General features: G+C 43.6%; 1 protein-coding gene and 37 non-coding genes across 41 annotated transcripts in view; all 38 read left to right on the top strand.

The window, feature by feature from the left end:
• LOC130907954 (tyrosine-protein kinase Fyn) overlaps positions 1–20,789 on the top strand; it is a 258,147-nt gene that overhangs the window by 217,983 nt on the left and 19,375 nt on the right. Inside the window, exons 8-9 of one of the 4 annotated variants that reach the window (XM_057823510.1) lie at positions 18,492–18,656; positions 18,879–19,034. The exons of 1 other annotated variant lie outside the window; for it this stretch is intronic. In XM_057823510.1, the coding sequence (XP_057679493.1) occupies positions 18,492–18,656; positions 18,879–19,034 (321 nt within the window). The remainder of the gene's footprint in view (positions 1–18,491; positions 18,657–18,878; positions 19,035–20,789) is intronic. 2 more of the 4 variants (XM_057823512.1, XM_057823511.1) reach the window with 2 other exon arrangements.
• On the top strand, positions 121–193 carry trnav-aac (transfer RNA valine (anticodon AAC)). The gene has a single exon. It is a non-coding gene; the product is annotated as a tRNA-Val (tRNA).
• trnav-aac (transfer RNA valine (anticodon AAC)) lies at positions 289–361 on the top strand. The gene has a single exon. It is a non-coding gene; the product is annotated as a tRNA-Val (tRNA).
• trnav-cac (transfer RNA valine (anticodon CAC)) lies at positions 792–864 on the top strand. The gene has a single exon. It is a non-coding gene; the product is annotated as a tRNA-Val (tRNA).
• Positions 1,127–1,199, top strand: trnav-cac (transfer RNA valine (anticodon CAC)). Its single transcript has one exon. It is a non-coding gene; the product is annotated as a tRNA-Val (tRNA).
• Positions 1,463–1,535, top strand: trnav-cac (transfer RNA valine (anticodon CAC)). The gene has a single exon. It is a non-coding gene; the product is annotated as a tRNA-Val (tRNA).
• On the top strand, positions 1,798–1,870 carry trnav-cac (transfer RNA valine (anticodon CAC)). The gene has a single exon. It is a non-coding gene; the product is annotated as a tRNA-Val (tRNA).
• trnav-cac (transfer RNA valine (anticodon CAC)) lies at positions 2,134–2,206 on the top strand. The gene has a single exon. It is a non-coding gene; the product is annotated as a tRNA-Val (tRNA).
• Positions 2,468–2,540, top strand: trnav-aac (transfer RNA valine (anticodon AAC)). Its single transcript has one exon. It is a non-coding gene; the product is annotated as a tRNA-Val (tRNA).
• trnav-cac (transfer RNA valine (anticodon CAC)) lies at positions 2,802–2,875 on the top strand. The gene has a single exon. It is a non-coding gene; the product is annotated as a tRNA-Val (tRNA).
• trnav-uac (transfer RNA valine (anticodon UAC)) lies at positions 3,138–3,210 on the top strand. Its single transcript has one exon. It is a non-coding gene; the product is annotated as a tRNA-Val (tRNA).
• On the top strand, positions 3,596–3,669 carry trnav-cac (transfer RNA valine (anticodon CAC)). Its single transcript has one exon. It is a non-coding gene; the product is annotated as a tRNA-Val (tRNA).
• Positions 4,267–4,339, top strand: trnav-uac (transfer RNA valine (anticodon UAC)). Its single transcript has one exon. It is a non-coding gene; the product is annotated as a tRNA-Val (tRNA).
• On the top strand, positions 4,768–4,840 carry trnav-aac (transfer RNA valine (anticodon AAC)). The gene has a single exon. It is a non-coding gene; the product is annotated as a tRNA-Val (tRNA).
• On the top strand, positions 4,936–5,008 carry trnav-aac (transfer RNA valine (anticodon AAC)). The gene has a single exon. It is a non-coding gene; the product is annotated as a tRNA-Val (tRNA).
• On the top strand, positions 5,439–5,511 carry trnav-cac (transfer RNA valine (anticodon CAC)). Its single transcript has one exon. It is a non-coding gene; the product is annotated as a tRNA-Val (tRNA).
• Positions 5,774–5,846, top strand: trnav-cac (transfer RNA valine (anticodon CAC)). Its single transcript has one exon. It is a non-coding gene; the product is annotated as a tRNA-Val (tRNA).
• Positions 6,110–6,182, top strand: trnav-cac (transfer RNA valine (anticodon CAC)). Its single transcript has one exon. It is a non-coding gene; the product is annotated as a tRNA-Val (tRNA).
• trnav-cac (transfer RNA valine (anticodon CAC)) lies at positions 6,445–6,517 on the top strand. The gene has a single exon. It is a non-coding gene; the product is annotated as a tRNA-Val (tRNA).
• trnav-cac (transfer RNA valine (anticodon CAC)) lies at positions 6,781–6,853 on the top strand. Its single transcript has one exon. It is a non-coding gene; the product is annotated as a tRNA-Val (tRNA).
• trnav-aac (transfer RNA valine (anticodon AAC)) lies at positions 6,948–7,020 on the top strand. The gene has a single exon. It is a non-coding gene; the product is annotated as a tRNA-Val (tRNA).
• trnav-aac (transfer RNA valine (anticodon AAC)) lies at positions 7,399–7,471 on the top strand. The gene has a single exon. It is a non-coding gene; the product is annotated as a tRNA-Val (tRNA).
• On the top strand, positions 7,733–7,806 carry trnav-cac (transfer RNA valine (anticodon CAC)). The gene has a single exon. It is a non-coding gene; the product is annotated as a tRNA-Val (tRNA).
• trnav-uac (transfer RNA valine (anticodon UAC)) lies at positions 8,069–8,141 on the top strand. Its single transcript has one exon. It is a non-coding gene; the product is annotated as a tRNA-Val (tRNA).
• Positions 8,527–8,600, top strand: trnav-cac (transfer RNA valine (anticodon CAC)). Its single transcript has one exon. It is a non-coding gene; the product is annotated as a tRNA-Val (tRNA).
• trnav-uac (transfer RNA valine (anticodon UAC)) lies at positions 9,198–9,270 on the top strand. Its single transcript has one exon. It is a non-coding gene; the product is annotated as a tRNA-Val (tRNA).
• trnav-aac (transfer RNA valine (anticodon AAC)) lies at positions 9,365–9,437 on the top strand. The gene has a single exon. It is a non-coding gene; the product is annotated as a tRNA-Val (tRNA).
• trnav-uac (transfer RNA valine (anticodon UAC)) lies at positions 9,697–9,769 on the top strand. The gene has a single exon. It is a non-coding gene; the product is annotated as a tRNA-Val (tRNA).
• trnav-uac (transfer RNA valine (anticodon UAC)) lies at positions 10,156–10,228 on the top strand. Its single transcript has one exon. It is a non-coding gene; the product is annotated as a tRNA-Val (tRNA).
• Positions 10,491–10,564, top strand: trnav-gac (transfer RNA valine (anticodon GAC)). Its single transcript has one exon. It is a non-coding gene; the product is annotated as a tRNA-Val (tRNA).
• trnav-uac (transfer RNA valine (anticodon UAC)) lies at positions 11,118–11,190 on the top strand. Its single transcript has one exon. It is a non-coding gene; the product is annotated as a tRNA-Val (tRNA).
• On the top strand, positions 11,451–11,523 carry trnav-cac (transfer RNA valine (anticodon CAC)). Its single transcript has one exon. It is a non-coding gene; the product is annotated as a tRNA-Val (tRNA).
• Positions 11,618–11,690, top strand: trnav-aac (transfer RNA valine (anticodon AAC)). Its single transcript has one exon. It is a non-coding gene; the product is annotated as a tRNA-Val (tRNA).
• trnav-cac (transfer RNA valine (anticodon CAC)) lies at positions 12,230–12,303 on the top strand. The gene has a single exon. It is a non-coding gene; the product is annotated as a tRNA-Val (tRNA).
• Positions 12,690–12,762, top strand: trnav-uac (transfer RNA valine (anticodon UAC)). Its single transcript has one exon. It is a non-coding gene; the product is annotated as a tRNA-Val (tRNA).
• On the top strand, positions 13,025–13,096 carry trnav-cac (transfer RNA valine (anticodon CAC)). The gene has a single exon. It is a non-coding gene; the product is annotated as a tRNA-Val (tRNA).
• Positions 13,191–13,263, top strand: trnav-uac (transfer RNA valine (anticodon UAC)). The gene has a single exon. It is a non-coding gene; the product is annotated as a tRNA-Val (tRNA).
• Positions 13,650–13,722, top strand: trnav-uac (transfer RNA valine (anticodon UAC)). Its single transcript has one exon. It is a non-coding gene; the product is annotated as a tRNA-Val (tRNA).

Below are 20,789 nucleotides of genomic sequence, written 5' to 3'. Positions count from 1 at the left end.
CCCCTGTTCGAAACTGGGTGGAAACAAGGATTGGTCTTTTACGAAATCGAAATTTACAAGTTTCACTTCAGCCAGGCAAGCGTATAGTCGGACCTGCTACCCAAGGAACCTGTTGTGTGTGTTTCCATAGTGTAGTGGTTATCACGTTTGCTTAACACGCAAAAGGTCCCCAGTTCGAAACTGGGTGGAAACAAGGATCGCTGTATTACGAATTCGAACTGTACAAGTTTCACTTCAGCCAGGCAAGCGTATAGTCGGACCTGCTACCCAAGGAACCTGTTGTGTAGTGTGTCCATAGTGTAGCGGTTATCACATTTGCCTAACACGCAAAAGGTTCCCAGTTCGAAACTGGGTGGAAGCAAAGATTTGTCTTTTACGAATTCGAAATGTACAAGTTTCCCTTCAGCCAGGCAAGCGCATGGTCGGACCTGCTACCCAAGGGCTTTTGTGTGTCTGTTTTCATAGTGCAATGGTTCTCTCGTTTGCCTAACACGCAAAAGGTCCCCCAGTTCGAAACTGGGTGGAAACAAGGATTGGTCTTTTACGAATTCGAAATGTACAAGTTTCACTTCAGCCAGGCAAGCGTATGGTTGGACCTGCTACCCAAGGGATTTTGTGTCTCTGTTTTCATAGTGTAGTGGTTATCTCGTTTGCCTAACACACAAAAGGTCCCCGTTTCGAAACTGGGTGGAGGTATGGATACCTACTCTTTTGTAAAAGGCATGAATCTGTTGCAATTCAACTGGTGAAGCTTGTGGTTGTGCGTGCTGTCCAATATATGTGAAAAGGGTGTTTCCATAGTGTAGCGGTTATCACGTTTGCCTCACACGCAAAAGGTCCCCAGTTCGAAACTGGGTGGAAACAAGTATTGGTCTTTTACGAATTCGAAATGTCCAAGTTTCACTTCAGCCAGGCAAGCGCATGGTCGGACCTGCTACCCAAGGGCTTTTGTCCGTCTGTTTTCATAGTGCAGTGGTTATCTCGTTTGCCTCACACACAAAAGGTCCCCATTTCGAAACTGGGTGGAGTTATGGATACCTATTCTTTTGTAAAAGGCATGAATCTGTTGCAATTCAACTGGTGAAGCTTGTGGTTGGGCGTGCTGTCCAATATATGTGAAACGGGTGTTTCCATAGTGTAGCGGTTATCACGTTTGCCTCACATGCAAAAGGTCCCCAGTTCGAAACTGGGTGGAAACAAGGATTGGTCTTTTACGAATTCGAAATGTACAAGTTTCACTTCAGCCAGGCAAGCGGATGGTTGGAACTGCTACCCAAGGGATTTTTTTGTCTCTGTTTTCATAGTGTAGTGGTTATCTCGTTTGCCTAACACACAAAAGGTCCCCATTTCGAAACTGGGTGGAGGTATGGATACCTACTCTTTTGTAAAAGGCATGAATCTGTTGCAATTCAACTGGTGAAGATTGTGGTTGGGCGTGCTGTCCAATAAATGTGAAAAGGGTGTTTCCATAGTGTAGCGGTTATCATGTTTGCCTCACACGCAAAAGGTCCCCAGTTCGAAACTGGGTGGAAACAAGTATTGGTCTTTTACGAATTCGAAATGTCCAAGTTTCACTTCAGCCAGGCAAGCGCATGGTCGGACCTGCTACCCAAGGGCTTTTGTCCGTCTGTTTTCATAGTGCAGTGGTTATCTCGTTTGCCTCACACGCAAAAAGTCCCCATTTCGAAACTGGGTGGAGTTATGGATACCTATTCTTTTGTAAAAGGCATGAATCTGTTGCAATTCAACTGGTGAAGCTTGTGGTTGGGCGTGCTGTCCAATATATGTGAAACAGGTGTTTCCATAGTGTAGCGGTTATCACGTTTGCCTCACATGCAAAAGGTCCCCAGTTCGAAACTGGGTGGAAACAAGGATTGGTCTTTTACGAATTCGAAATGTACAAGTTTCACTTCAGCCAGGCAAGCGGATGGTTGGAACTGCTACCCAAGGGATTTTTTTGACTCTGTTTTCATAGTGTAGTGGTTATCTCGTTTGCCTAACACACAAAAGGTCCCCATTTCGAAACTGGGTGGAGGTATGGATACCTATTCTTTTGTAAAAGGCATGAATCTGTTGCAATTCAACTGGTGAAGCTTGTGGTTGGGCGTGCTGTCCAATAGATGTGAGAAGGGTGTTTCCATAGTGTAGCGGTTATCACGTTTGCCTCACATGCAAAAGGTCCCCAGTTCGAAACTGGGTGGAAACAAGGATTGGTCTTTTACGAATTCGAAATGTACAAGTTTCACTGCAGCCAGGCAAGCGTATAGTCGGACCTGCTACCCAAGGAACCTGTTGTGTGTGTTTCCATAGTGTAGTGGTTATCACGTTTGCTTAACACTCAAAAGGTCCCCAGTTTGAAACTGCGTGGAAACAAGGATCGCTGTATTACGAATTCGAAAAGTGCAAGTTTCACTTCAGCCAGCCAAGCGTATAGTCGGACCTGCTACCCAAGGAACCTGTTGTATGTGTTTCCATAGTGTAGTGGTTATCACGTTTGCTTAACACGCAAAAGGTCCCCAGTTCGAAACTGGGTGGAAACAAGGATCGCTGTATTACGAATTCGAAATATACAAGTTTCCCTTCAGCCAGGCAAGTGCATGGTCGGACCTGCTACCCAAGGGCTTTTGTGTGTCTGTTTTCATAGTGCAATGGTTGTCTCGTTTGCCTAACACGCAAAAGGTCCCCGCTTGAAACTGGGTGGAGTTATGTATACCTATTCGTTTGTAAAAGGCATGAATCTGTTGCAATTCAACTGGTGAAGCTTGTGGTTGGGCGTGCTGTCCAATAGATCTGAGTAGGTTGTTTCCATAGTGTAGCGGTTATCACGTTTGCCTCACACGCAAAAGGTCCCCCAGTTCGAAACTGGGTGGAAACAAGGATTGGTCTTTTACGAATTCGAAATGTACAAGTTTCACTTCAGCCAGGCAAGCGTCTAGTCGGATCTGCTACCCAAGGGATTTTGTGTGTCTGTTTTCATAGTGTAGTGGTTCTCTCGTTTGCCTAACACGCAAAAGGTGCCCATTTCGAAACTGGGTTGAGTTAAGGATACCTATTCTTTTGTAATTGGCATGAATCTGTTGCAATTCAACTGGTGAAGCTTGTGGTCGGGCGTGCTGTCCATTAGATGTGAAGAGGTTGTTTCCATAGTGTAGCGGTTATCACGTTTGCCTTACACGCAAAAGGTCCCCAGTTCGAAACTGGGTGGAAGCAAAGATCTGTCTTTTACGAATTCGAAATGTACAAGTTTCACTTCAGCCAGGCAAGCGTATGGTTGGACCTGCTACCCAAAGGATTTTGTGTGTCTGTTTTCATAGTGTAGAGGTTATCTGGTGCTGTCCAATAGATGTGAAGAGGTTGAAATGTACAAGTTTCACTTCAGCCAGGCAAGCGTATAATCGGACCTGCAACCAAGGTTTTTGTTGTGTCTGTTTCCATAGTGTAGCAGTTATCACGTTTGCCTAACACGCAAAAGGTCCCCATTTTGAAACTGGGTGGATTTATGGATACCTATTCTTTTGTAATAGGCATGAATCTGTTGCAATTCAACTGGTGAAGCTTGTGGTTGGGCGTGCTGTCCAATAGATCTGAGTAGGTTGTTTACATAGTGTAGCGGTTATCACGTTTGCCTCACACGCAAAAGGTCCCCCAGTTCGAAACTGGGTGGAAACAAGGATTGGTCTTTTACGAATTCGAAATGTACAAGTTTCACTTCAGCCAGGCAAGCGTGTAGTTGGACCTGCTACCCAAGGGATTTTGTGTGTCTGTTTTCATAGTGAAATGGTTCTCTCGTTTGCCTAACACGCAAAAGGTGCCCATTTCAAAACTGGGTGGATTTAAGGATACCTATTCTTTTGTAATAGGCATGAATCTGTTGCAATTCAACCGGTGAGGCTTGTGGTCGGGCGTGCTGTCCATTAGATGTGAAGAGGTTGTTTCCATAGTGTAACGGTTATCACGTTGGCCTTACACGCAAAAGGTCCCCAGTTCGAAACTGGTTGGAAGAAAAGATCTGTCTTTTACGAATTCGAAATGTACAAGTTTCACTTCAGCCAGGCAAGCGCATGGTCAGACCTGCTACCCAAGGGCTTTTGTCTGTCTGTTTTAATGGTGCAGTGGTTATCTCGTTTGCCTAACACACAAAAGGTCCCCATTTCGAAACTGGGTGGAGTTAAAGATACCTATTCTTTTGTAATTGGCATGAATATGTTGCAATTCAACTGGTGAAGCTTGTGGTCGGGCGTGCTGTCCATTAGATGTGAAGAGGTTGTTTCCATAGTGTAGCGGTTATCACGTTTGCCTTACACGCAAAAGGTCCCCAGTTCAAAACTGGGTGGAAGCAAAGATCTGTCTTTTACGAATTCGAAATGTACACGTTTCACTTCAGCCAGGCAAGCGCATGGTCGGACCTGCTACCCAAGGGCTTTTGTCTGTCTGTTTTCATAGAGCAGTGGTTATCTCGTTTGCCTAACACACAAAAGGTCCCCATTTCGAAACTGGGTGGAGTTATGGATACCTATTCTTTTGTAAAAGGCATGAATCTGTTGCAATTCAACTGGTGACGCTTGTGGTTAGGCGTGCTGTCCAATAGATGTGAAAAGGGTGTTTCCATAGTGTAGCGGTTATCACGTTTGCCTCACATGAAAAGGTCCCCTGTTCGAAACTGGGTGGAAACAAGGATTGGTCTTTTACGAAATCGAAATTTACAAGTTTCACTTCAGCCAGGCAAGCGTATAGTCGGACCTGCTACCCAAGGAACCTGTTGTGTGTGTTTCCATAGTGTAGTGGTTATCACGTTTGCTTAACACGCAAAAGGTCCCCAGTTCGAAACTGGGTGGAAACAAGGATCGCTGTATTACGAATTCGAACTGTACAAGTTTCACTTCAGCCAGGCAAGCGTATAGTCGGACCTGCTACCCAAGGAACCTGTTGTGTAGTGTGTCCATAGTGTAGCGGTTATCACATTTGCCTAACACGCAAAAGGTTCCCAGTTCGAAACTGGGTGGAAGCAAAGATTTGTCTTTTACGAATTCGAAATGTACAAGTTTCCCTTCAGCCAGGCAAGCGCATGGTCGGACCTGCTACCCAAGGGCTTTTGTGTGTCTGTTTTCATAGTGCAATGGTTCTCTCGTTTGCCTAACACGCAAAAGGTCCCCCAGTTCGAAACTGGGTGGAAACAAGGATTGGTCTTTTACGAATTCGAAATGTACAAGTTTCACTTCAGCCAGGCAAGCGTATGGTTGGACCTGCTACCCAAGGGATTTTGTGTCTCTGTTTTCATAGTGTAGTGGTTATCTCGTTTGCCTAACACACAAAAGGTCCCCGTTTCGAAACTGGGTGGAGGTATGGATACCTACTCTTTTGTAAAAGGCATGAATCTGTTGCAATTCAACTGGTGAAGCTTGTGGTTGTGCGTGCTGTCCAATATATGTGAAAAGGGTGTTTCCATAGTGTAGCGGTTATCACGTTTGCCTCACACGCAAAAGGTCCCCAGTTCGAAACTGGGTGGAAACAAGTATTGGTCTTTTACGAATTCGAAATGTCCAAGTTTCACTTCAGCCAGGCAAGCGCATGGTCGGACCTGCTACCCAAGGGCTTTTGTCCGTCTGTTTTCATAGTGCAGTGGTTATCTCGTTTGCCTCACACACAAAAGGTCCCCATTTCGAAACTGGGTGGAGTTATGGATACCTATTCTTTTGTAAAAGGCATGAATCTGTTGCAATTCAACTGGTGAAGCTTGTGGTTGGGCGTGCTGTCCAATATATGTGAAACGGGTGTTTCCATAGTGTAGCGGTTATCACGTTTGCCTCACATGCAAAAGGTCCCCAGTTCGAAACTGGGTGGAAACAAGGATTGGTCTTTTACGAATTCGAAATGTACAAGTTTCACTTCAGCCAGGCAAGCGGATGGTTGGAACTGCTACCCAAGGGATTTTTTTGTCTCTGTTTTCATACTGTAGTGGTTATCTCGTTTGCCTAACACACAAAAGGTCCCCATTTCGAAACTGGGTGGAGGTATGGATACCTACTCTTTTGTAAAAGGCATGAATCTGTTGCAATTCAACTGGTGAAGATTGTGGTTGGGCGTGCTGTCCAATAAATGTGAAAAGGGTGTTTCCATAGTGTAGCGGTTATCATGTTTGCCTCACACGCAAAAGGTCCCCAGTTCGAAACTGGGTGGAAACAAGTATTGGTCTTTTACGAATTCGAAATGTCCAAGTTTCACTTCAGCCAGGCAAGCGCATGGTCGGACCTGCTACCCAAGGGCTTTTGTCCGTCTGTTTTCATAGTGCAGTGGTTATCTCGTTTGCCTCACACGCAAAAAGTCCCCATTTCGAAACTGGGTGGAGTTATGGATACCTATTCTTTTGTAAAAGGCATGAATCTGTTGCAATTCAACTGGTGAAGCTTGTGGTTGGGCGTGCTGTCCAATATATGTGAAACAGGTGTTTCCATAGTGTAGCGGTTATCACGTTTGCCTCACATGCAAAAGGTCCCCAGTTCGAAACTGGGTGGAAACAAGGATTGGTCTTTTACGAATTCGAAATGTACAAGTTTCACTTCAGCCAGGCAAGCGGATGGTTGGAACTGCTACCCAAGGGATTTTTTTGACTCTGTTTTCATAGTGTAGTGGTTATCTCGTTTGCCTAACACACAAAAGGTCCCCATTTCGAAACTGGGTGGAGGTATGGATACCTATTCTTTTGTAAAAGGCATGAATCTGTTGCAATTCAACTGGTGAAGCTTGTGGTTGGGCGTGCTGTCCAATAGATGTGAGAAGGGTGTTTCCATAGTGTAGCGGTTATCACGTTTGCCTCACATGCAAAAGGTCCCCAGTTCGAAACTGGGTGGAAACAAGGATTGGTCTTTTACGAATTCGAAATGTACAAGTTTCACTGCAGCCAGGCAAGCGTATAGTCGGACCTGCTACCCAAGGAACCTGTTGTGTGTGTTTCCATAGTGTAGTGGTTATCACGTTTGCTTAACACTCAAAAGGTCCCCAGTTCGAAACTGCGTGGAAACAAGGATCGCTGTATTACGAATTCGAAATGTACAAGTTTCACTTCAGCCAGCCAAGCGTATAGTCGGACCTGCTACCCAAAGAACCTGTTGTGTGTGTTTCCATAGTGTAGTGGTTATCACGTTGGCTTAACACTCAAAAGGTCCCCAGTTTGAAACTGCGTGGAAACAAGGATCGCTGTATTACGAATTCGAAATGTACAAGTTTTACTTCAGCCAGGCTAGTGTAGTGGTTATCACGTTTGCTTGACACTCAAAAGGTCCCCAGTTTGAAACTGCGTGGAAACAAGGATCGCTGTATTACGAATTCGAAAAGTACAAGTTTCACTTCAGCCAGCCAAGCGTATAGTCGGACCTGCTACCCAAGGAACCTGTTGTATGTGTTTCCATAGTGTAGTGGTTATCACGTTTGCTTAACACGCAAAAGGTCCCCAGTTCGAAACTGGGTGGAAACAAGGATCGCTGTATTACGAATTCGAAATATACAAGTTTCCCTTCAGCCAGGCAAGTGCATGGTCGGACCTGCTACCCAAGGGCTTTTGTGTGTCTGTTTTCATAGTGCAATGGTTGTCTCGTTTGCCTAACACGCAAAAGGTCCCCGCTTGAAACTGGGTGGAGTTATGTATACCTATTCTTTTGTAAAAGGCATGAATCTGTTGCAATTCAACTGGTGAAGCTTGTGGTTGGGCGTGCTGTCCAATAGATCTGAGTAGGTTGTTTCCATAGTGTAGCGGTTATCACGTTTGCCTCACACGCAAAAGGTCCCCCAGTTCGAAACTGGGTGGAAACAAGGATTGGTCTTTTACGAATTCGAAATGTACAAGTTTCACTTCAGCCAGGCAAGCGTCTAGTCGGATCTGCTACCCAAGGGATTTTGTGTGTCTGTTTTCATAGTGTAGTGGTTCTCTCGTTTGCCTAACACGCAAAAGGTGCCCATTTCGAAACTGGGTTGAGTTAAGGATACCTATTCTTTTGTAATTGGCATGAATCTGTTGCAATTCAACTGGTGAAGCTTGTGGTCGGGCGTGCTGTCCATTAGATGTGAAGAGGTTGTTTCCATAGTGTAGCGGTTATCACGTTTGCCTTACACGCAAAAGGTCCCCAGTTCGAAACTGGGTGGAAGCAAAGATCTGTCTTTTACGAATTCGAAATGTACAAGTTTCACTTCAGCCAGGCAAGCGTATGGTTGGACCTGCTACCCAAAGGATTTTGTGTGTCTGTTTTCATAGTGTAGAGGTTATCTGGTGCTGTCCAATAGATGTGAAGAGGTTGAAATGTACAAGTTTCACTTCAGCCAGGCAAGCGTATAATCGGACCTGCAACCAAGGTTTTTGTTGTGTCTGTTTCCATAGTGTAGCAGTTATCACGTTTGCCTAACACGCAAAAGGTCCCCATTTTGAAACTGGGTGGATTTATGGATACCTATTCTTTTGTAATAGGCATGAATCTGTTGCAATTCAACTGGTGAAGCTTGTGGTTGGGCGTGCTGTCCAATAGATCTGAGTAGGTTGTTTACATAGTGTAGCGGTTATCACGTTTGCCTCACACGCAAAAGGTCCCCCAGTTCGAAACTGGGTGGAAACAAGGATTGGTCTTTTACGAATTCGAAATGTACAAGTTTCACTTCAGCCAGGCAAGCGTGTAGTTGGACCTGCTACCCAAGGGATTTTGTGTGTCTGTTTTCATAGTGAAATGGTTCTCTCGTTTGCCTAACACGCAAAAGGTGCCCATTTCAAAACTGGGTGGATTTAAGGATACCTATTCTTTTGTAATAGGCATGAATCTGTTGCAATTCAACCGGTGAGGCTTGTGGTCGGGCGTGCTGTCCATTAGATGTGAAGAGGTTGTTTCCATAGTGTAACGGTTATCACGTTGGCCTTACACGCAAAAGGTCCCCAGTTCGAAACTGGTTGGAAGAAAAGATCTGTCTTTTACGAATTCGAAATGTACAAGTTTCACTTCAGCCAGGCAAGCGCATGGTCAGACCTGCTACCCAAGGGCTTTTGTCTGTCTGTTTTAATGGTGCAGTGGTTATCTCGTTTGCCTAACACACAAAAGGTCCCCATTTCGAAACTGGGTGGAGTTAAAGATACCTATTCTTTTGTAATTGGCATGAATATGTTGCAATTCAACTGGTGAAGCTTGTGGTCGGGCGTGCTGTCCATTAGATGTGACGAGGTTGTTTCCATAGTGTAGCGGTTATCACGTTTGCCTTACACGCAAAAGGTCCCCAGTTCAAAACTGGGTGGAAGCAAAGATCTGTCTTTTACGAATTCGAAATGTACACGTTTCACTTCAGCCAGGCAAGCGCATGGTCGGACCTGCTACCCAAGGAACATATTCTGTGTGTTTTCATAGTGTAGTGGTTATCACGTTTGCTTAACACGCAAAAGGTCCCCAGTTCGAAACTGGGTGGAAGCAAAGATCTGTCTTTTACGAATTCGAAATGTACAAGTTTCCCTTCAGCCAGGCAAGCGCATGGTCGGACCTGCTACCCAAGGGCTTTTTGTGTCTGTTTTCATAGTGCAATGGTTCTCTCGTTTGCCTAACACGCAAAAGGTCCCCGCTTGAAAGTGGGTGGAGTTATGGATACCTATTCTTTGTAAAAGGCAGGAATCTGTTGCAATTCAACTGGTGAAGCTTGTGGTTGGGCGTGCCGTCCATTAAATGTGAAGAGGTTGTTTCCATAGTGTAGCGGTTATCACGTTTGCCTTACATGCAAAAGGTCCCCAGTTCGAAAGTGGGTGGAAACAAGGATCGCTGTATTACGAGTTCGAAATGTACAAGTTTCCCTTCAGCCAGGCAAGCGTGTAGTTGGACCTGCTACCCAAGGGATTTTGTGTGTCTGTTTTCATAGTGTAGTGGTTATCTGGTGCTGTCCAATAGATGTGAAGAGCTTGAAATGTACAAGTTTCACTTCAGCCAGGCAAGCGTATAATCGGACCTGCTACCCAAGGTTTTTGTTGTGCCTGTTTCCATAGTGTAGCGGTTCTCTCGTTTGCCTAACACGCAAAAGGTGCCCATTTCAAAACTGGGTGGATTTAAGGATACCTATTCTTTTGTAATAGGCATGAGTCTGTTGCAATTCAACTGGTGAAGCTTGTGGTCGGGCGTGCTGTCCATTAGATGTGAAGAGGTTGTTTCCATAGTGTAGCGGTTATCACGTTTGCCTTACACGCAAAAGGTCCCCAGTTCGAAACTGGGTGGAAGCAAAGATCTGTCTTTTACGAATTCGAAATGTACAAGTTTCACTTCAGCCAGGCAAGCGCATGGTCGGACCTGCTACCCAAGGGCTTTTGTCTGTCTGTTTTCATAGTGCAGTGGTTATCTCGTTTGCCTAACACACAAAAGGTCCCCATTTCGAAACTGGATGGAGTTATGGATACCTATTCTTTTGTAATAGGCATGAATCTGTTGCAATTCAACTGGTGAAGCTTGTGGTTGGGCGTGCTGTCCAATAGGTCTGAGTAGGTTGTTTCCATAGTGTAGCGGTTATCACGTTCGCCTGACACGCAAAAGGTCCCCCAGTTCGAAACTGGGTGGAAACAAGGATTGGTCTTTTACGAATTCGAAATGTACAAGTTTCACTTCAGCCAGGCAAGCGCATGGTCGGACCTGCTACCCAAGGGATTTTGTGTGTCTGTTTTCATAGTGTAGTGGTTATCTGGTGCTGTCCAATAGATGTGAAGAGCTTGAAATGTACAAGTTTCACTTCAGCCAGGCAAGCGTATAATCGGACCTGCAACCCAAGGTTTTTGTTGTGTCTGTTTCCATAGTGTCGCGGTTATCACATTTGCTTAACACGCGAAAGGTCCCCAGTTCAAAACTGGGTGGAAACAAGGATTGGTCTTTTACGAATTCGAAATGTACAAGTTTCACTTCAGCCAGGCAAGCGTATGGTTGGACCTGCTACCCAAGGGATTTTGTGTGTCTGTTTTCATAGTGTAGTGGTTATCACATTTGCCTAACACGCAAAAGGTGCCCATTTCGAAACTGGGTTGAGTTAAAGATACCTATTCTTTTGTAATTGGCATGAATATGTTGCAATTCAACTGGTGAAGCTTGTGGTCGGGCGTGCTGTCCATTAGATGTGAAGAGGTTGTTTCCATAGTGTAGCGGTTATCACGTTTGCCTTACACGCAAAAGGTCCCCAGTTCAAAACTGGGTGGAAGCAAAGATCTGTCTTTTACGAATTCGAAATGTACAAGTTTCCCTTCAGCCAGGCAAGCGCATGGTCGGACCTGCTACCCAAGGGCTTTTGTGTGTCTGTTTTCATAGTGCAATGGTTCTCTCGTTTGCCTAACACGCAAAAGGTCCCCGCTTGAAACTGGGTGGAGTTATGGATACCTATTCTTTGTAAAAGGCAGGAATCTGTTGCAATTCAACTGGTGAAGCTTGTGGTTGGGCGTGCTGTCCAATAGATGTGAGAAGGGTGTTTCCATAGTGTAGCGGTTATCACGTTTGCCTCACATGCAAAAGGTCCCCAGTTCGAAACTGGGTGGAAACAAGGATTGGTCTTTTACGAATTCGAAATGTACAAGTTTCACTGCAGCCAGGCAAGCGTATAGTCGGACCTGCTACCCAAGGAACCTGTTGTGTGTGTTTCCATAGTGTAGTGGTTATCACGTTTGCTTAACACTCAAAAGGTCCCCAGTTCGAAACTGCGTGGAAACAAGGATCGCTGTATTACGAATTCGAAATGTACAAGTTTCACTTCAGCCAGCCAAGCGTATAGTCGGACCTGCTACCCAAGGAACCTGTTGTGTGTGTTTCCATAGTGTAGTGGTTATCACGTTGGCTTAACACTCAAAAGGTCCCCAGTTTGAAACTGCGTGGAAACAAGGATCGCTGTAATTCGAAATGTACAAGTTTTACTTCAGCCAGGCTAGTGTAGTGGTTATCACGTTTGCTTAACACTCAAAAGGTCCCCAGTTTGAAACTGCGTGGAAACAAGGATCGCTGTATTACGAATTCGAACTGTACAAGTTTCCCTTCAGCCAGGCAAGTGCATGGTCGGACCTGCTACCCAAGGGCTTTTGTGTGTCTGTTTTCATAGTGCAATGGTTGTCTCGTTTGCCTAACACGCAAAAGGTCCCCGCTTGAAACTGGGTGGAGTTATGGATACCTATTCTTTTGTAAAAGGCATGAATCTGTTGCAATTCAACTGGTGAAGCTTGTGGTTGGGCGTGCTGTCCAATAGATCTGAGTAGGTTGTTTCCATAGTGTAGCGGTTATCACGTTTGCCTCACACGCAAAAGGTCCCCCAGTTCGAAACTGGGTGGAAACAAGGATTGGTCTTTTACGAATTCGAAATGTACAAGTTTCACTTCAGCCAGGCAAGCGTGTAGTTGGACCTGCTACCCAAGGGATTTTGTGTGTCTGTTTTCATAGTGTAGTGGTTATCTGGTGCTGTCCAATAGATGTGAAGAGCTTGAAATGTACAAGTTTCACTTCAGCCAGGCAAGCGTATAATCGGACCTGCTACCCAAGGTTTTTGTTGTGTCTGTTTCCATAGTGTAGCGGTTCTCTCGTTTGCCTAACACGCAAAAGGTGCCCATTTCAAAACTGGGTGGATTTAAGGATACCTATTCTTTTGTAATAGGCATGAATCTGTTGCAATTCAACCGGTGAGGCTTGTGGTCGGGCGTGCTGTCCATTAGGTCTGAAGAGGTTGTTTCCATAGTGTAGCGGTTATCACGTTTGCCTTACACGCAAAAGGTCCCCAGTTCGAAACTGGGTGGAAGCAAAGATCTGTCTTTTGCGAATTCGAAATGTACAGGTTTCTCTTCAGCCAGGCAAGCGCATGGTCGGACCTGCTACCCAAGGGCTTTTGTCTGTCTGTTTTCATGGTGCAGTGGTTATCTCGTTTGCCTAACACACAAAAGGTCCCCATTTCGAAACTGGGTGGAGTTATGGATACCTACTCTTTTGTAAAAGGCATGAATCTGTTGCAATTCAACTGGTGAAGCTTGTGGTTGGGTGTGCTGTCCAATAGATGTGAAAAGGGTGTTTCCATAGTGTAGCGGTTATCACGTTTGCCTCACATGAAAAAGTCCCCAGTTCGAAACTGGGTGGAAACAAGGATTGGTCGTTTACGAATTTGAAATGTACAAGTTTCACTTCAGCCAGGCAAGCGTATAGTCGGACCTGCTACCCAAGGAACCTGTTGTGTGTGTTTCCATAGTGTAGCGGTTATCACGTTTGCCTTACATGCAAAAGGTCCCCAGTTCGAAAGTGGGTGGAAACAAGGATCGCTGTATTACGAGTTCGAAATGTACAAGTTTCCCTTCAGCCAGGCAAGCGTGTAGTTGGACCTGCTACCCAAGGGATTTTGTGTGTCTGTTTTCATAGTGTAGTGGTTATCTGGTGCTGTCCAATAGATGTGAAGAGCTTGAAATGTACAAGTTTCACTTCAGCCAGGCAAGCGTATAATCGGACCTGCTACCCAAGGTTTTTGTTGTGTCTGTTTCCATAGTGTAGCGGTTCTCTCGTTTGCCTAACACGCAAAAGGTGCCCATTTCAAAACTGGGTGGATTTAAGGATACCTATTCTTTTGTAATAGGCAAGAGTCTGTTGCAATTCAACTGGTGAAGCTTGTGGTCGGGCGTGCTGTCCATTAGATGTGAAGAGGTTGTTTCCATAGTGTAGCGGTTATCACGTTTGCCTTACACGCAAAAGGTCCCCAGTTCGAAACTGGGTGGAAGCAAAGATCTGTCTTTTACGAATTTGAAATGTACAAGTTTCACTTCAGCCAGGCAAGCGCATGGTCGGACCTGCTACCCAAGGAACCTGCTGTGTGTGTTTCCATAGTGTAGTGGTTATCACGTTTGCTTAACACGCGAAAGGTCCCTGTTTCAAAACTAGGTGGAAACTAGGATTTCTCTGTTACGAATTCGAAATGTACAAGTTTCACTTCAGCCAGGCAAGCGTATAGTCGGATCTGCAACCCAAGGTGTTTACTGTGTCTGTTGCCATAGTGTAGCCGTTATCACATTTGCTTAACACACAAAAGGCCCCCAGTTCAAACCTGGGTGGAAACAATTGTACGAATTTGAATTCATGGTCGGACCTGCTACCCAAGGGATTTTGTGTGTTGTTTTCATAGTGTAGTGGTTATCTGGTGCTGTCCAATAGATGTGAAGAGGTTGAAATGTACAAGTATCACTTCAGCCAGGCAAGGGTATGTTTGGCCTTGCTACCTAAAATACTGTATGTGCAATTCAACTGGTGAGGCTTGTTGATATGAAGAGGTTGTTTCCATAGTGTAGCGGTTATCATGTTTGCTTTACATGCAAGAGGTTCTCAGCTCCAAACTGGGTGGAAACAAAGATTGCTCTATTACAAATTCGAAATGTACAAGTTTCACTTCAGCCAGACAAGCGTATGGTCGGGCTTGCTACCCAAGATATGTGCAGTGTCTTTTTCCATTGTAAAGAGGTTGACATGTTTACCTATCACACAAAAGGTCCCCATTTTGAAATTGGGTGGAGTTATGGATACATCTTCATTTGTAAAAGTCGATGAATCTGTTACGATTCAACAGGTGAAGCTTGTTGTTGGGCGTGCTGTCCAATGGATGTGAAGAGGTTGTTTCCATAGTGTAGCGGTTATCATGTTTCCCTCGCCTGCATCAGGTCCCCTGTTCGAAACTGGGTGGAAACAAGGAATCTTCCATTACGAATACAAAATGTACAAGTTTCACTTCAGCCAGGCAAGCGTATGGTCAGGCTTGCTACCCGAGATATGTGCAGTGTCTGTTTCTATTGTAAAGAGTTTGTCACGTTTACCGATCACACAAAAGGTCCCCATTTCGAAAGTGGGTGGAGTTATGGATACCTCGTCTTTTGTAAAAGTCATTAATCTGTTGCAATTCAACAGGTGAAGCTTGTTGTTGGGCGTGCTGTCCAATGGATGTGAAGCGGTTGTTTCCATAGTGTAGCGGTTATCATTTTTCCCTCGCATGCATCAGGTCTCCAGTTCGAAACTGGGTGGAAACGTACATGGTTATGGATACTGCTTCTTTTGTAAAAGTCATGAATCTGTTGCAGTTATGCTGGTGAAGCTTGTGGTTGTGCATGCTTTCCAATGGATATGTAGAGGGTTTTTCCGTAGTCTAGCAGTTATAGTTTAGTTTCACCTAGTCCGAAACTGGGTGAAAACAAGGATCGCTCTCTCACGAATTCGAAATGTACGTTTCACTTCAGCCAGGCAAGTGTATGGTCAGACCTGCTACCCAAGGTATTTGGTGTTTCTGTTTCCATCGTGTCGCGGTTATCTCGTTTGCTTAACAAGCAAAAGCATTTCGAAACTGGGTGGAGTTATGGATACCTCTTCTTTTGTAAAAGGCATGAATTGGTTGCAATTTAACTGGTGAAGCATGTGGTTGGGCGTCCTGTTCAATGAATGTGAAGAGGTTGTTTCCATAGTGTAGCGGTTATCATGGTTGCTTTACATGGAAAAGGTCCCCAGTTCTCAACTTGAAACTGGGTGGAAACACAGGTATTTCTTGTTTGCAGTGAAATGAAACACTTTTACTTCAGTCAACCAAGTGTTTGGTGGTACTGCTACCCAAGAGATTTGGTGTGTCTGTCTTCATAGTGTAGCGGCTATCATGATTGCCAAACACGCAAAAGTTCCCTATTTTAAAACAGGGTGAAAATATGGATAGTTATCTTTTTTAAATGAACCACTTTCACTTCAGCCAGGCAGCCCTGCTGCCCAAGAGATTTGGTGTGTCTGTCGCAGTTGTCACATTTGCCCAACATGCCAAAGGTCCCCAGTTTAAAACTTATTTAAAAGACATTTGCATTGTCTGTTTCCATTGTGAAGAGGTTGTCACGTTTACCTATCACGCAAAAGGTACCCATTTTGAAACTGGGTGGTATCAAGGCTGCTTCTTTTTTTGTTTGTTTGTTTGTTGTTTTTTTGTGTGAAAGTCGTGAATCTGTTGCAGTTCAACTGGTGAAGCTTGTGGTTGGGAGTGCTGTCCAATGGGCATGAAGAGGTTCTTTCCATAGTGTAGAGGTTATCCCGTTTGCTTCACACGCTAAAGGTCCCTAGTTCGAAACTGGGTGGAAACATGGATACTTCTGGTTTGGAATTTAATTGAACCTCTTTCACTTCAGCCAGGCAAGCGTATGTCGGACCTGCAACCCATTGGATTTGGTGAGTCTGTCTCCGTAGTGTAGCGGTTATCACCATTGCCAAACATGCAAAAGGTCCCCAGTTCGAAACTGGTGGAAAACATGGATTGTTGCATTTTGTAATCTCAATGAACCTTGGGTGGAAACATGGGTATAGTTGCTATGTAATTGAGATGAGCTGCTTCACTTATTGTTGGATCTGTGACCCAAGACAGCTAAGGAGTTGGTTTCCGTAGTGCAGCGCTTATCACATTTGCCTAACACACAAAAGGTCCCAAGTTCAAAACTGGGTGGAAATATGGATTGTTGCATTTTTGTAATCTAAATGAACCTTTAGCAGTCCAGACGGACAAGAATTTGGTCAGACCTGCTACCCAAGGTACTACATCATGTGTCCGTTTCTATAGTGTAGCTATTATCAGTGTTGCCTCACACGCAAGCGGGCCCAAGTTTGAAACTGGGTGAAAACATTGTTATTTATTTGATTTGAAATGAACCACTTTCACTTGAGCCAGTGTCTGTTGCCGTAGTGTATCGGTTATCACATTTCCCTAACATGCAAAAGGTCACCAGTTCAAAACTGGGTGGAAACATGGATAGTTTTGTCTTCTTAATCTAAATGAACCAGTTTCACTTCTGCCAGGCAATGGTATGCTCAGACTTGCTAACACTTTTGCTTCCATCAGAGAGTCTGATGAAGGTGGAAGTGTTCGCCAAAACATGTCAGGTAACTAAACCACCTAAAACTATTGTCTGGGATCAAAAAAACATTTGATTAATCTACGTATAAATGTAGACAAAATGAACTCAATACAATTATGTCATGAATCTTTTGCAGTTAAACTGGTGAAGCATATGGTTGGGCCTGCTCCCCATGTTACATTGAGTGTCTTTTTCCATCGTGTGGATGCTGTTACATTTGCCCAACACGTAAAAGGTCCCCAGTTCTTTTTTTGCAATGGAAATTAATCTGTTGCACTTCAGCAGGGCATGCATTTACACCAGAAAAATATGAAATCCAGGTTTCCATGTGCAATGTTGCATGCAAAAGCTCCCCATTTTCAAATTGGGTGGAAATATTGATAGTAAGGGGTTTTTTTAACAGAATTTAATCTGTTGCCGTTCAGCGGGGCAACCATTTTATTTTGCCTGCTACCAGAGCGACATGAATTAACTGTCGCTCTGTTCTCCTACGTAAATAGCCTGTTATTGGTTTGAAACGGGCTGTATGACCATTTAAAGCAAATGATTTTCATCTTAATGCATAGGCGGAGTTTGTCTTTTGGTGCGGGGGGCTGCTTAGGCAATACGTTTCGCCAAGATCGTCATCCATTGAATATGGTATGCCCGCCAGTGTCGTGCCAATGTAGTTACCCCAGTCAAAAATGGTATCCCCTGGGCAGAGCCATATGGAGGTAGATTTGTGTCTTTATTATTCAATCAAAAAAAAGTTGCTTCAATTAAAATAAAAAAAAGTTGCTTCAATCAAAATATATATTTCAAACCGAAAAAATGTCTCTTCAAAAAACAAAAAAAAAAATGTCTTTGAATGCAAAAATACATTTGAAACTCAAAAAAATAAAAAATGCATGTGAAAGTTATTTTTCTTTGATTTTTTTTTTTTTTTTAATTGAATTACTGTTGATTTGTGTTTGAGCCACATTTTGGCTAGGACATTTTTGTCTTATTATTCAATCAAAAAAGTTTCTTCATAAAAATATAGATTCTCAAAAAGAAAATCACTTCAAAAAAAAAAAAAGAAATTCAATAATAGAAAAAGTTTTTGAATGCGAAAAAATATTTGAGATTGAAAAATTTGCATTTGAACACTTAATTTAAAAAAAAAAATGTGTTTCATTGTAGCAATCCTTCTTTTGTTTGAGCCATATTACGTTTAGGACATTTGTGTCTAAATCATTCAATCCCCAAAAAAGTTGCTTCAATCAAAAGAAATATATTCAATTAAAAAAAAAAAATCCTAATTTTTTTTGGGGGGGGATTATATGCAAAGCAAATGACCATCTAAGGTGCTCGAAAAATAACTTTAACCCATTATGAAAATATATTTTTTTGTTCTTTTCTTTCATTTTTGTTGCAGTTTTATTGCTTTACAACTGTAATATATATAGGAAAGTCAATTACATGCAATGACACTTTTCGGCCACCAGGGGGGCCTGGCCCTGCCCCCCCCCCCTTAAAATCCGCTTATGAATGTATAATTATTTTAAACAGGAGTTCAAATGAATTGCTTCTTCTTGCTGCTGCTCTTGTTGTCGCTTCTCTGTTCACGACTTTCTTCTCTTATGTGTGCATTGCCGTGTCGCCCGAGCAGACCGAGCTGCCGGTCTCTGCTGTCGCTTGGTGATTCCCTGCCACAAAGGGATGCCGCGCCTCGCTGACCTTTCAGTCAAAACCAAAGATGTGTGGGAGATCCCACGGGAGTCACTTCAGCTGATAAAGCGTCTCGGGAATGGACAGTTTGGGGAAGTCTGGATGGGTATGGATCCAGCTGCTTCCATAAGAAGGGGCTGCATGGAGGAGGCCATTTTAGACATCAGAAGCGTGACCCTAAAACATGAGCAAATAAGGGAGGGCTTCAATGGGATAATTTGCTTTTTATTGGTTTTATCAGTCCAAAGATGGCCTCCTTCATCTTCCTGAACTGCATGTACTTCTCCCCTGTAGTTAACCCTGTATGCCTTCCCTCCCGTCCTTGTAGAGCATGCGGATGGTTTGTGCTTTATGTTAACTGGCGTGTGTGTGAACCTCATCCCTGACACTGTGGGTTTGAATCATGATGCCTGGGAGATCAGCAGAGACACGCTAGAATTGGAGTTAAAGCTGGGCAAGGGATGTTTTGCTGAGGTTTTCTACGGTAAGAGCCCCAAGAATATTGCATATCACTAGTGTTCACTATTCACTATTCAATGGACCTATCGCAAAACCACGCCTCCAAATCACAAAAGTCGGACATCAAGCTGTAGAGTTGCATCGGAATATTGTGAGGTCATGACTTAAAACATCTTTTTCTAACTATAAAATAGCAAAAACCCGATGGTTGTGCATAGTAGTGGTGTGCCATCTTAGGCACCCCACGATTCAATTCGATTACGATTCAGGGTGTTACGATTCGATTTTTGAACGGTGATCATGGTATTGAAGATGATCGCAGTTATTGCAATTATCACGATAATCACATTTATCGATATATCGTACATTACTGATTAATAAAGTAGCCAAACAAATTAATGGCCATTATTTATTTAAAACATCCTTCTGATTCAACTGTAACGATGGAAACATGCCCATACAACAAAAAGCTGCCCTTAAGCTGCTTTTTTTTAAATTTATTTTTTTACAAGAAAGCGCAAAAACATTAACCATTTTAAAGGAAGTACTTATTTCTCTCAACAATACAATACACTGGTTTAATGAATTCCAAATTTTCTGGACACAAACAAAGTGTCTTTAGAAATAAGACTTCTTTTAACCAATATACTTTGTTTTCACAGTGTTACCTCCCTTGTGTAACTCTTGGAGTCACAGGTGGAAATCACGACTGCTCTTGATCACTTTTAACTTGTGGTGTTTGTTGCCGAGCACATAAAAAAACAACACCGCCACACACACACTCATTACAGTGCGCGTACTTTCTTCTCTCCCTGCCCGCCCATGCGCACACACGCCTGGCGGGTCCCAGGCAGCACTTGCAACAACAGATTTCTGTACTATTTCGCATGTTTGTAGTGTTACCGCTGTACTTAATCATGGTTGCACACGTTCTGCATATGAAATACACGTTAGCGAATTAGCTAATTAGCTTACCGCTCATCGCTAACTATTAACATCTCAAAAACAACAACAATAAAGGCTAAACAGTACAAGAGGGTTTGTGTACTCACCTCTTATAGACACACACAGGTCTTAGCAACACGCTCAGGACATTTTTCAATTGAAATGCCTTAAAACTACTGCTGGACCTCTGAAAGACAAGGAGCAACAAACTATCTCTCTTCCCCTCTCGCTCTAAAAAATAATTTGCGCACAATAGCGCGACCAGGCTTTTCTGTTCCTGCCTGCCTGTCTCATACACAAATTTATTTTCCAGTCTTTTAAAATGACTCTCCTAGTAACTGGGAGAGTCCATCATAACGTTGTGCGTACGTCCGTTAATGGTGTCCGGGCGGCAGACATGTCTTGAATTTCGTTCCGCTACGAGCGGCTGTCATAAATTTATGAGTGAAAATCATCGTTTTTGAACCTTTATGAATCGTAATCGAATCGTCACGTGTCGAATCGCGATGCATGTAATAATTTATTGGAACTCCTCTAGTGCGTAGGGTACGTGTAATTCCGACACCAGGTACCCTGAAAGATTTGGGGGTAGGAATTTTTTTTTGTCTTTTTCAAAGCCTAAAATAAAGCTCTATGCTCGCGATGCATAAGGTTCTCTTGTCGAGCACATAAACAACTGAATGTCAAGACTGTCACCCGAGGACACTTATGCTTGCTCAACGTTAAGCTAATGATCAATTTGTAAGAAAAAAAAAAAACATTTAAAAGCATGTAAAGTAAAACCGTAGACTTAACTATTAATGTTAGTTTGCTAACATTTGACTGCCTACTTGTT

Source organism: Corythoichthys intestinalis, chromosome 19 (assembly GCF_030265065.1).
Source record: "Corythoichthys intestinalis isolate RoL2023-P3 chromosome 19, ASM3026506v1, whole genome shotgun sequence".
NCBI lineage: Eukaryota > Metazoa > Chordata > Actinopteri > Syngnathiformes > Syngnathidae > Corythoichthys > Corythoichthys intestinalis.
Note: the sequence above shows the minus strand (reverse complement) of the source record. Positions and strands in the feature narration are given on the sequence as shown.